The 12,440-nt window shown below is 43.4% G+C and overlaps 1 protein-coding gene across 3 annotated transcripts in view; it reads right to left on the bottom strand.

Moving 5' to 3' along the window:
• Positions 1–6,695, bottom strand: part of Chrnb3 (cholinergic receptor nicotinic beta 3 subunit) — a 28,625-nt gene extending 21,930 nt beyond the window's left edge. Inside the window, exons 1-2 of one of the 3 annotated variants that reach the window (XM_004855264.4) lie at positions 6,293–6,695; positions 4,789–4,842 (exon numbers count right to left, since the gene is read on the bottom strand). In XM_004855264.4, the coding sequence (XP_004855321.1) occupies positions 4,789–4,842; positions 6,293–6,347 (109 nt within the window). In that variant the 5' untranslated portion in view covers positions 6,348–6,695. The remainder of the gene's footprint in view (positions 1–4,788; positions 4,843–6,292) is intronic. The other 2 variants (XM_004855266.4, XM_004855265.4) reach the window with 2 other exon arrangements.
• Positions 6,696–12,440: the final 5,745 nt, after the last annotated feature.

Below are 12,440 nucleotides of genomic sequence, written 5' to 3'. Positions count from 1 at the left end.
TCCATCTCCAGTAGTTTCCCATCATCTCCCCGCAGCTCCCTGCACAGGAACCACCACTTCTGTATTCCCGACCTGCTTCCTAATTGCTTCTGTGGTCTTTCTCTCTTTACAGAACAATTTTCACAGCAGCTAGGATCAGCTTTAATCAGAAAAGGATTACATCACTTCCCAGCTAAGCCCTCCACATGGTTTCCCATCAAACTCAGGAACAAAACACCCCCGTCCCTATCCAGCCTGCCACACCCTCCCAGGCCTGCCTTGGCCTTCTTGCCCTCTCCCACTCCGTCCTGGTCCTTGCATCTCATCTCCCAGCCCTGATTGCTCTTCACTGTGAGGAGCTTTGATCAGATGCCTCTCTTGACACAGCTCATTGGCAGCTGTTCTGTCTCAGAAGCCTTCCTGCCCTCCATTTCAAAGGCATGTCAGTCTTGCGGCACACTTCCTCCATCTGCCCCGAGCGCCCTTGCCCTCGCTATCTCTCCCCATCTCCCCCTCAGCTGAAGAATGCCTGTCACACCCCAGTGTCCCCACCTCCCAGACAGAAGCTGCATGGAACTGCTGAGCACAGGCATGGGGGGAGATCAAACCCTACAGCAGCAGCACAGTCAGCTTCCTGCCTCTGCTTTGCTGTGTGGTATTGGGGAGCTTGGGACAGGGCTGAGTGCTCATATTCAGGGAAGAGAGAATAGGGAGGAGGCAGCTGTCTCCTGGTGTTGGCAGAGCCCTCTAACTGGAGAGCAGTTGGCAAGGCACTTGTCTTAGTAAGCCTGGTGCTGCTGTAGCAGCACGACTGGACTGGCTAAGTCAGAATGAATGGAAATGACTCCTGGTCTGGAGGCTGTGAAGGCCAAGATGAAGGGACCAGAAGGTGGGGTGGGCCTTCTGGCTGGACCACTGCATGAGGGCAAGGCAAAGACAGGCAGGAGAGAGAGAGGGAGGGAGAGAGGACAAACTTGTCCTTTTATAAGGAACCCACTCCCTCATTACAAGGATTCCTTCATTCCTGAGGCCAGAGCCCTAGGATCCAAACATCTCTCATCAGGCGCCAGCCCAGCACATGACCACACGGAGGATCAAGCTCCCCACACACGAAGCTCAGGGGCACACAAACCTCAGCAGTGTGGCCACACACACTGCTAGTACCCTGCCCATCAGTGTTCCCCCCTTTCCTCAGAACAGATGCTACATGTAATCAGGGGAGCCACAGAGGAAAGGAAGGACCCAGCTAGAAGGCAGCATCAACGGCCAGAAAGAGAGCCTTTCCCAGACTGATCATGGACTTCCAGCCTGCAGAACAGAAAGAAACATGTTTCCAGTCCAAGCCACTCAGGTATGGCAGCCTGGGCAGATGGAGACAAATCTATTCTGAGCAAAACAGACCTGAAAAAAAAAATTTCAAAGCTTTAATGCTTCTTACCTAGTATCTTCAAATTTTCTGAACCTATCTTAAATAGAGGCAGGAGCAGACATAGGTCAGGACTACACATGTTCATGGTTTGTGCTTTTAAGATATCACATTACAAGGAAGGGCAAGGGCCTTTTCTAGATTCTTTGAAATTAGTCCTCATTACATATTTGATGATGTCTGATGAATGAGCAAATGAATAAACAGAGGGGAAAGACCATAATGCATCCTCTCTGTGACAGGGGGAAAGAAGGCTTACTGCTCCTGGGGACAGAAAATCACAGATGCACTCAGGAGTTCCAGGAAAATGGTCTTTGTTGTAAGGAATAAAAGGACTTCTGAAGAATTGTGTGTGATTCACTTTTTGTAAATTGACTTTGATTTTAAATTAATTGGACAAAACCACTGCTCTGAGGCTCATCTCAGGATCCACTGACAAATGAAGAACTCACTGCTCTCAGAGGCGAAATGATTCCTTTGGGAAGCTGAGATTTCCCAAGTTCAGTATCAGTGAAGCAGGAAAGAAAAATAAACTGATAAGAGGCTCAGACAAGTCGGAAAGGTCCTTCAAAGTCGTCTGAGCCTCTCACTTTACAGGTGGAGGCCCTGTAGTACTGAGAGGAAGTGACTTCCCAGGTTCACCCTGCTAATGAGTGCCAAGTCTTGTCTTCTGACTACTAGCTCAGTGACCTTTCTACCAGCCCAGAACTGTTTGAAGATTGAGTATAGCGAATGACTGTTACTTCTGCTGTGGTCTCTCCTCAGGTAAAAATTATTCCAACAATTCAAGTCTGTTAACACACACATTTTTGTTATTGCTGATTTCTTGCTACATTGTGTTTTTCAAAATGCTTTGCTGTAGTTTGGAATGTGAGTGTCCCCCAAAGACTCATTTGTTAAAGGTTTGGTTTCAAGGTGATGCTACTGGGAGGAAGTGGAACCTTCAAGAGGCGGGGCCTAGCAGGAGGTCTTGAGATCACTGAGAGCACCTGTGGGACCTTGGCCTGGCCTCTTCCTTTGCTACTGGTTTGTGATGAAACTGGCTTTGCTCTGCCAGGCACTCCTGCCATGATGCTTTGCCTCACAGTGGGCCTCACAGCAATAGAGCCAATTAATCATGGACTGGCAGCTCCACAACTGTGACCCTAAATAAACCTTCTCTCTTTACTTCAGTAATCTCAGGTATTTTGTTATAAATGCATTATTTTTAAAGCAATATACTACTGAGAAGACTTCTAAAACCAAGTCACAGTCACATTTGTTTGATCTTAGAAAGACACTCAGTGGTACTGATGCTGGTTTTTACCTACTCAGCTCTGCCTTTGCTGCAGGTGATATCTGGTGTCCAGGGCTCTGCTTGGGATCCCTTATTGGGGCACCATTCTGGGGTCACTTTTGGGGCAGGGAATTCCTGCCCTCAGGTTAAATGTGGTCTCTGCAATGAGGGCACATTTCTGCCTCAAGTTAAATGTGGTCTCCCCACACTCTTGTTTTGAGTCCTACTCTGCATGACACCTTCCAAAAACACACTTAGTCCAATGTGACATCTTCCGAGGGTGTTTACTGCCTAACAGAGCTCTTCACCATCTCTGGCAAAGCAAGAATTTTGTTTCCCACCTCAATCCCTGTTCTTCCCTTTCTTTTTCTCTTCCTCTTCTCCTTGCTTAATCTTTGTTTATTTTTCTTGGTCAAAATATTTCCTTTGGGCCCAGACGGTCAACTCCGTGGGTAGAAAGCAAGAAGAGAGAGGACTGGAGAGGGCCAGAGACCACTGTGAGCAACTGGGAGACAGGGTTGGGGATGTGCTTCTCAGCCCTGGCTGTTTATTTCCTGCCCACGGAGCTTGGGTTGGGACTGTGCTCCAGGAAAGCATGCTGCTCTTGGTCCAGATCAGAAGGCAAAATTCCTTGCCAAACTCACCACTCTTTACAATGGGAATCCAACAAATACTTATTTAACTTTTGAAGCACTAGACTTAGAGTTAAAGAAATGAGTTCTGTTCCTAATTCCAAATTTCATGACCTTTAAGCAAGGCATTTGACCTTTCCCAATAAAAATGGGGTGGGATGATTGCTAGGACCTCCAGCAGCTCACTTGTCCTGTGCTTAAGGTCTTGGAGTCCATGCCACAGCTACAACGTATGGCCATGAATGCCTGATATTCAAAGATACAAAAGACAGCCTAAGTCCAAGATGTGCCATTCATGGGAGTACTCTCCATGCAGGGCTGCTATTCAATGAGCAGAGGTGAAGGTAGCTGCCATGATCAGGGGGTTAGAGGATCCACTCCTGTGGGGAGAGTAACAGTACTCTTCATCCCAGTGAGCGCAATTGGGAGGGGTTTAGATGAGGTGCTAATTCCAGCTCAACAAGGAAGTCTTCCTTTGGAACCTAGGACTTGACCTTCTGGTCTCTATTCTTGATCAGTTTGCCTTTTGTCAGGTTCAGAACCCACTGCTCTCTTCTCACCCCCAAACCCCCCATCTACTTTTAAGCAAATTCGGATAAAATCACACCTAGGTGTCAATAACTGATAAGACAATAGGTGAAACTTCCCATGAGTATGAACAGTTTTATTGAAGATAACATCATTGTTTATCTTCAGCTAGGAGAGAACAGAAATGATTGAAGAATTTCAAACCTCAGCAAATATGATTGGGAGATAATTTTTTTGTTTTGATACTTCTTAGTATATTTTGGTTCTGCTTTCCATTAAAAAGAAATCATACCACAAACATGGTGGCTTCTTCTATCAACACATTCAGCTAACCCTCAAGGTAAAATCAAATAGTACTTGTTTAATGAATTCTCACTAGCATGAGAGTGCATTAGAATGATTTTGTTTTATTCTCTCTTACATTCACACATCCTAGAAGTATTCTTAGTATACAATAGATGCTCAACAGATTTTTACTGAATGAACAAGCAGATGTTATCGTGAATAAGATACAGTCTCTACTTTCTGGGAACAGACATAAGCAATCAACATGTGAATCAGCAAGACCAGAGATGTCACATAGTCACACACAATTATTCTTTTTTTTACTACAGCCTGAAATATAAAAATAAAAGGGTTGTCCCTTGTAATATGAAAAAGTAATTTTGTGTAATTAAAAGATCTTTGCAATGAGTAGTAAGATTAAATCACTTAGGAAATGTGTACACCTCCAGTAGGTCTAGACATATTCACATAGGCAAGATTTACTACAGCTTATTAAATCTATGACAGATCTACAAGAGACACATATGCCTCAGAAGCTGTCCCCAAACAGTGGGGAACAATTACCAGGCTCTCCTCCAGGCCAGTTTCCTTATTCTCATCACTGTGTATAGGGGAGATGCATGTTTAACCCTAAAATATTTATGCTGATTATCTTTGCTTACCAGAGAGGGAATTTCCTGGGGAAAGCACCAATTCTTTCACAATAAAATGAATACCTTGATAAATGAAGGCAGAGAAACATCAGACATTAATAGTATGCTAAAACATACAAATGTTGATTCTTATTTTTCTGGTTGACAGACTATATTTAAGACTTTGCAAAGAACACAACTAGTAATATTTGGAGATGGGTTTGATGCCTTCTGTACTTAGAAACGACTTTGTTTTGTGGAGTCTCTGCTGTGAAGAAAGGTTGTATTTGCTGGGGATTAGCTCAGTGGCACTGTGCCTGCCTTATACATGCAAGGTCCTGAGTTTGATCTCTGGTAACCTCCCCCCAAAAAAAGAAAGAAAGAGAAAGAAAGAAAGAAAGAAAGAAAGAGAAAGAAAGAAAGAAAGAAAGAAAAGAAAAAAGAAAAGAAAAGAAAGAAAGAAAGAAAGGTTGTTTTTGAAGCTAGGGTAATGTTCAAAAAAGCCTCATGGTCCACGATTTATTTCTGGATGTGGGCAAATCTATGTCAGTGCTTCTACCTCTCCATTTGAAATTTGTAATAACCAGATGTGCTAAAAACACTACTGAGAAATAAAAACAATTTGCTTATAGAACAACCTCCTTATCATCTAGATACTGGCTTTAGATGGTTTCTGGTTGCATGAGAAGAGTTTTTCTGTTCTTAAGTTAGATAAGAAGTAAAAGGATCCCAAACCCCCAGAAACTGGCAGGTAGAAGTGTGTCCTAACCTTTTTAGTAGTTTCTTCCTCTTTCCTTCTCTCCTATGTTTTTCTCTTCATTCTCTGTCTTTCCCTATCTCTCCCTCCATTTCTGCTTTCTCTCTCATTTTTTATTTGTCCTCTTTCCTTAGCAATAATTCTGGGGGCCAGGGATTTAGCTCAGTGGTTCTACTGCCTGTCTTGCAAGAGCAAGGTCGAGAGCTTGATCCCTGGTACCAAAAAAAAAAAAAAAGAGAGAGAGAGAAACTAATAATTCCACTATTTCCGATTGGAGAAGTTACATAACACATACATATTCATAGACATTTGATATATATTTTTATTTAATTGTGATATACACATCAAAATATTTATATAGGACTATAGAATATATTGGACAACATCAAATATCTGTACATGTACATAGTAATTATTAGCAGATATAATACAAAAGTGTTGATATAGTAAATTTCTATGTCCAATATTTCAACAATCCTCTGACTAAAACTCGGTGCATTTAGTAACATTTCCTCTGCGTTTATTGCTTCCTACCAAGCTCATAATTATTCAAAAAGAGTAAGACACAAGTGACCAAAACAAACCTTATGGAATTCACAGATATGATGTCTTTAGCAATACACAGATTTCATAGAAGTAACCATCTGAGTCACATTTGAAAGGTTATCCAAATATAACTGCATTACCTTTTGCAGTTCTAACATGATCCACAGTCTACTTTTGCTTCCTTCACTTAAATAATTCCGCAACTCCAGGTTAGAGTCCAACCCATCTTACCTGAGGGAGCAATGCTGAGGAGAAAAGGCACCAGCACAAAGTCATTTTGCATCATGTCTGCTGCAGAAATGTGATTTCTTCCTTTTAACCACGAAAAAACACCACAGCCTGAAGTTTGAACAAGCCCCAGGGAGCAAGCCCCAAGGCCAGGGAGAGGCAAGCTCTCTCACCACCTAGCTCAGCTCCTGTGCAGCTCTCCCGAGTGGACTTGATGGATCTCCAGCCAGCTGTAGGTCTAGGACACAGCCCTGGGTCCTAACTCCTGACTTATTAATCTGCTTGCTCACAGAGAGAGAAAAGGTGACAGAGAAGGGACGGGGCTTGCAACTTTTGAAAGTTTGTGGATTCTTATGAGTGAAAATCTATACAAAGGGGAAAACAGCACTTTATAGCTTCTTTCATGAGTGCTAGAGCAGTTCCCATGCCCAGTGTTTCCCCCCACAGCTCCTCATGGGGGAACTGAAGCCACAATGATGCCTACTTCCCAGCCTCCCTGGCCCATGGCAATCATGGTAATATCAGAGCCTTCACCGCGCTTCCCTAGATCTTGCCAGGCCACCTCACCCTGGCCACGGAGAAAGTGTGTGAGAGGGTGAGAAGGAGCCGAAAATACGAACACCTGAGACTAAGCCTTTATTAGGGGCCGGGGGGCCGGGCTGTCTCTAACAATGGCGAGCGAGAGCAGTGGCCAGGGGCTGGCTAGGTGACCTCTTCTATGGGCAAGGGGCATAGGGGGGGACATAGTGGAGGTAGATGTTTGGCTGCAGCCAGAGGTGAGGTTTAAATCCATTGGCACGTTTGAACTTCTCTGTGGAAAGGACTATAAGTGGGAAAGCTTTGGGGCGGGAAAGTTAGGTTATTGTTTCCCTGAGTGATTTATTATCTGCTGGGAAGAGGCATTTAGGAGGTGGCCAGAGCCATTTTGTCTAGCAGAGAACTCTTATTAGTATGGGCATTTGTTTTGCATTCCACTCAAGAGAGTGGCAACACTGTCCTTGGTTTGTCCTGTGCCTTCCCCATGGATCAGGTCTAAGTTGGTTCTACTGCCCACACTGGAAGGCTCTGGAAAAAGGCAAACCCAGTGGGTACAGTCAAGGCCAGAGGGACAAGGTCAGTGTATGCCGGGACTCCCAAAGGACGAGCAGCAGGGTGAGGACCCAGGGCAAGAATGAGTGCCACTGAGCAAAACTAAGCTCGTCCAAATCACCTGATTTTAACATTTTTCAATGCTATCTCATTAACACGCTCACGACAGGGCCCCACATGCATAACTGTCTATGCTGCCCAATGAACAGCCATACAAGTACCACTGAGGGTTCAAGCCATGTTAACCTCCATGTTGGGTGTCAGCTTCCTGTCATTGTCACAGTTATCTGAGATAACAGACTACTTAAAGAGAAGTGGTTTACCATGGCTCTGTTTTGAAGTTTGCATCTGTGACTCTGGGCCCCACTGCCTGAGCCTACGTGAAGGTGCAGGAGTGGGTGACCGTGGGGCTCTGAGAGTGCCGGGCCACAGCCCCCAGGTGTCACCTCTGGTGCTGCGTCTCCACACCCGGCTTCCACAATGCTCTCACCGCTGAAGAAGGGCCTGAGCCAAGCCTCCTAAGTCTCTATCTTGTCCTCAGAGCCTGGCACATACAAATGCTCCAGAACATTCCTCCAGGAAGGGAGGAAGGAAAAACTGACTCACTGATTTCCTGTTCTTCTGAATTGTATTCAGGTCTGCTGGGAATTTACAGCTATCTCAGGAATAAGTTAGCTACCACTTTGCTTCACGGTGCTTACCATCAGAGGGGCAGGAAACACAATCCCAAGGCAGCCCATCCCTGCCCCTGGTGGACCAGTCTGGAAGGCTTCTGCAATCTCTGCCACCTCTCATGGACCTTGACCACCAGACTTGGTCAGCAACCGGCCGGTGTGGTCCACCAGAGCTGCAGTACTGCTGCCTTTTGCTGGTCTGAGGCTAAGGACTCTGCCAAGACCAGACCAGAAGCCTTGAAAGTGGGGTCCCCCCACCCTGAACCTCTACACTGCCTCAAGGTCTGCCCTGCCTCAGGGTATTCTGTCTGGGAAGGCCCTGTGCACTGAAAGAAAAAACAGCCAACCCCAAGTCCTTCCTGAGTCTTGAGAGGTCTTAGTCTTTCCTGTCTCCCTTTATGCTACCTTTCTCTCCAAAAAGACACCTCTGGCTAGACATGTTGGCATACACCTATAGTCCCAGCTACTTGGGAGGCTGAAGCAGGAAGATCTGAAGTTCAAGCCCAGTCTGGGCAACTGAGCAACTTAGCCAGACCCTGTCGCAAAATTTTTAAATTAAAAACAGGGGTGTGGCTGGGGATATGGCTCAGTGAAAAGGCTATGGGTTTAATCACCAGTGCTGCAAAAAGGCACCTCTTCCAAAACACTATGGAAGCCTCAAACAATCTCTCTAGTGAGTTAGTTTAGACTTCCAAAGAAAGCAGACTGAAACACGGGAAGAGAAGTTGGCTCAGCAGCTTTAGCTTTTGGGCCCTATGTAAACACAAAAATCCTGACTCCCCTCATAGAAAGTGTGTGTGGTGAGAATCACACAGAGAACAACATAAACTCCTATCTCAGAAAACTGAGCCGTTCCAAGCCAGAAGGTGTGCTCTCCACACACCTGCTGCAGCCCTGGCACTGTGAGTGGCTGGGTGTTCACACAGACACTGTAAGTCCACTCTCTAGGGCCCCGAGCAAAAGTGCTTGTCCACCACAGATCAGGTGCTTGCTTATCCAGGCCCCAGATGACTGCTTTAAAAGATGAACTCACTCACGATAGTGACAAAAATAACACATGTGAAAGAAAACAGGTACACTTTCAGCTGACCAGCTCAGTTCTAATTAGGACTCTGTTTAATTGTAGAAGGAGCTCTCCATTTTAAGAACACTTATTATCCATTTTCTGAATCAACCGCCACACAGATTTTGGGTTACTTCCTTCCAGCACAGGACGATGAATGTGCAGGCACACATGTCCACACACATGCACTCACAGTCAAATGGTTATCCAGTTCACACATGAGCTTCTACCCTTCAATAGCACTGTCACAGTCTGTAATATGAAACCTGACATTCGAACGGAGAACTTCTAGGTATCAGTGTTGAGAAAAGGAGAAACATTGAGATTACTGCATGATCTCTATGGTGACACAAGGGAAAACTGGGTGGCTCAATAGCACGCTGAGTGGATTCAGAGCTGGCTGAGTGACTGGAAACCAGGGTACTGATTAACAAATGGATGTCACGTTGGAAGGGGGTCTCCAGTGGGGGCTGCAAAACTCTGACACTTCCAACATTGGAAAGATGTGGAAGACACATTTCTCAGATGTGCAGATAACACACAAATAAGAGTGCCAGGGTGGTAGTTGAGTGATATTTTTTAAAAATCTTATTTATTGGTACATTTTAGGTATAAAATATAATGACATTCATCATTGGAGATTTGCACCTTTACATAATCTCTCTTGGTTCTTATTTTCCCCCATTCCCCTGCCTTCCCTTCAACCCCTCCATCGCTCCCTGTTTACAAACATTTTGTTTCCTTTTTTTCATTTTCTCATATTAATTCCATTCCCTTCTTTCCTTTCCCCTACCCCTCCCACTTCCCCTTCCCCTTTGCCCCTTTTCTTCCTATTTCACATTATCTATTACACCTTTTAGTCCTTATTTACACTTTCAGTTTCTCACACCAGAGAAACTATTCAGTATTTACACATGTATGTCCTGTACATTTCACTTAAGAGCATCGCCTCAATGTGCATCCATTTAGCTATAAGTATTTCTAATTTGTCATTTTTTATGGCTGAGTAGTAGTCCATTTTTATTTTTAAAAAACCACATTTTCTTTACCCAGTTGATGGACATTTGGGCTGCTTCCAAGTTTTAGCTATTAAAAATTGTGCTGCTGTGAACATAGGTGCACATATATCACTGTGGTATGAGTCTTTTAATTCTTTGGGGAAGATCCCCAGCAGGGGAATAGCTGGGTCAAATGAGACTTCAAGTCCTAGTTCTTTGAGGTATCTCCATACTGATTTCCATAGTGGTTGCACCAGTCTACACTCCCACCAGCAGTGGAGCAGGGTTCCTCTTTCCCCACAGCCATGTCAGCATTTGTTATTGGTTGATTTCATGATAGCAGCCATTCCTTCTGGAGTGAGGTGGAATCTCAGCATTGTTTTCATTTGCATCTCTCGAATGACCAGTGACGTTGACCATTTTTTCATATGTTTATTTGCTATTTCTACTTCTTTGTCTGAGAAATGTCTGTTCATTTCAGATGCCCATTTTCAGATTGGGTCTTTAAATTTGGGAGGTCTGATTTTTCTTAAGTTCTTTATAGATTCCAGATAGTAGACCTTTGTCTGAGGAACAGCAGGTGAAGATTTTTTTCCCACATTGTGGGTTGTCTCCTCACACTGCTGGTGGTTTCTCTTGCTGTGCAGAAGCTTTTTAGTAAGAAGAGATCCCACTTGTTGATTGTTTGTGCTAGTTCACGGGCAACTGAGGTTTTGTTCATAAAATCTTTTCCTACACCAATGTCTTCAAGAGTACTACCTAACCTCTGTTCCAGGTGATTCAGCATTTCTATTTTAGTATTTAGATCCTTAATCCATTTTGATTTTAGTTTAGTGCATGGTGAAATATATAGGTCTAGTTTTAATCTTTGACAAGTTGAAACCCAATTTTTACAGCAGTAGCTTTGTAGTATAGTTTCAAGTTGGGGGTTGTAATACCCCCTGCCAGGTCTCTGTTACCTAGAATTGCTTTTGCTGTTCTGGGTCTCTTCTTGTTCCAAATGAATTTTTGGATTGTTTTCTCAAGGTCCATGAAGTATCCTGCTGGGATTTCAATTGGGAGTGCATTGAATCTATATAGCAGTTTTGGGCCATTTTCACTATGTTGATCCTTCCTACACAGGAGCAAGGGACGTCTTTCCATTTTTGGATATCATCTTCAATCTCTCTTTTCAAAGTGGTATAGTTTTCAGAGATGATATCTTTGATTTATTTTGTTCTTTTGTTCCTAGGTATTTCAGTTTTTTGGATGCTCTTGTGAAAGGAGTTGTTTGCTCTATTTCTGTCTCAGTGTGTCTATTGTTCATGTAGAAGAAAGCTACTGAGTTTTGTGTGTTGATCTTGTATCCAGCTACTCTACTGAATTTGGTTATTAAGTCTAGATGGCTTTTGGTTCAGTTCTTGGGGTCTTCTATATAGAGTATCATGTCATCTGCAAACAATGACATTTTGACTTCTTCGTTTCCTATCTTTATTCCTTTTATTTATTTCTCTTGTGTAATTGTCGTGGCTAATGTTTCCAAGACTATATTGAACAGGAGTGATGATAGTCGACATCCTTGTCTTGTTCTTGATTTTGGTGTGAAGGATTTCAGTTTTTGACCATTTAGTATGATATTGGCTGTTGGTTTTTCAGATGGTTTTTATCAGATTGAGGTAGAGACCATCTATTCCAACGTTTTGTAGGGTTTTTATCATAAATGCATGTTGGATTTTGTCAAATGCTTTTTCTGCATATATGGAGATAATAATACGGTTTTTGTCCTTGGCTCTATTGATGTAGTGTATTACATTGATTGATTTGCATATGTTAAACCATCCCTGCATCCCTGGGATGAATCCCACTTGGTCAGGGTATATGATCTTCTTGATGATCTTCTGCATTCTATTTGCCAGTATCTTACTAAGGATTTTTGCATCTATGTTCATTAGTGAAATTGGCCTATAGTTCTCTTTTTCAGTTGGGTCTTTCTCTGCTTTGGCAATCAAGGTGATGCTTGCTTCCAGGAATGAATTTGGGAGTATTGCTTCCCTTTCAATTTTATTGAAAGTTTAAACAGTAGTGGCAGTAGTTTCTCTCTAAATGTCTTGTAGAATTCAGCAGTGAAGCCATCAGGACCTGGGCTTTTCTTAGTTGGTATGTTTTTAATTATTTTTTAAATTTCATTGGTTAATATTGGGTTGTTTAGAATTTTTAGGTCTTCTTTGTTTAACTTTGGTAATTCATATGTATCTAGGAATCTGTCCATTTCTTCTGTGTTTTCCCTCTTATTGGCATATAGGTTCTAGAAGTAGGTATTGATGATCCTCTGGATTTCTGCTGGGCCT

Source organism: Heterocephalus glaber, unplaced genomic scaffold, assembly GCF_053883595.1.
Source record: "Heterocephalus glaber isolate CG9 unplaced genomic scaffold, H.glaber_assembly_v1.0 deba00001461, whole genome shotgun sequence".
NCBI lineage: Eukaryota > Metazoa > Chordata > Mammalia > Rodentia > Bathyergidae > Heterocephalus > Heterocephalus glaber.
Note: the sequence above shows the minus strand (reverse complement) of the source record. Positions and strands in the feature narration are given on the sequence as shown.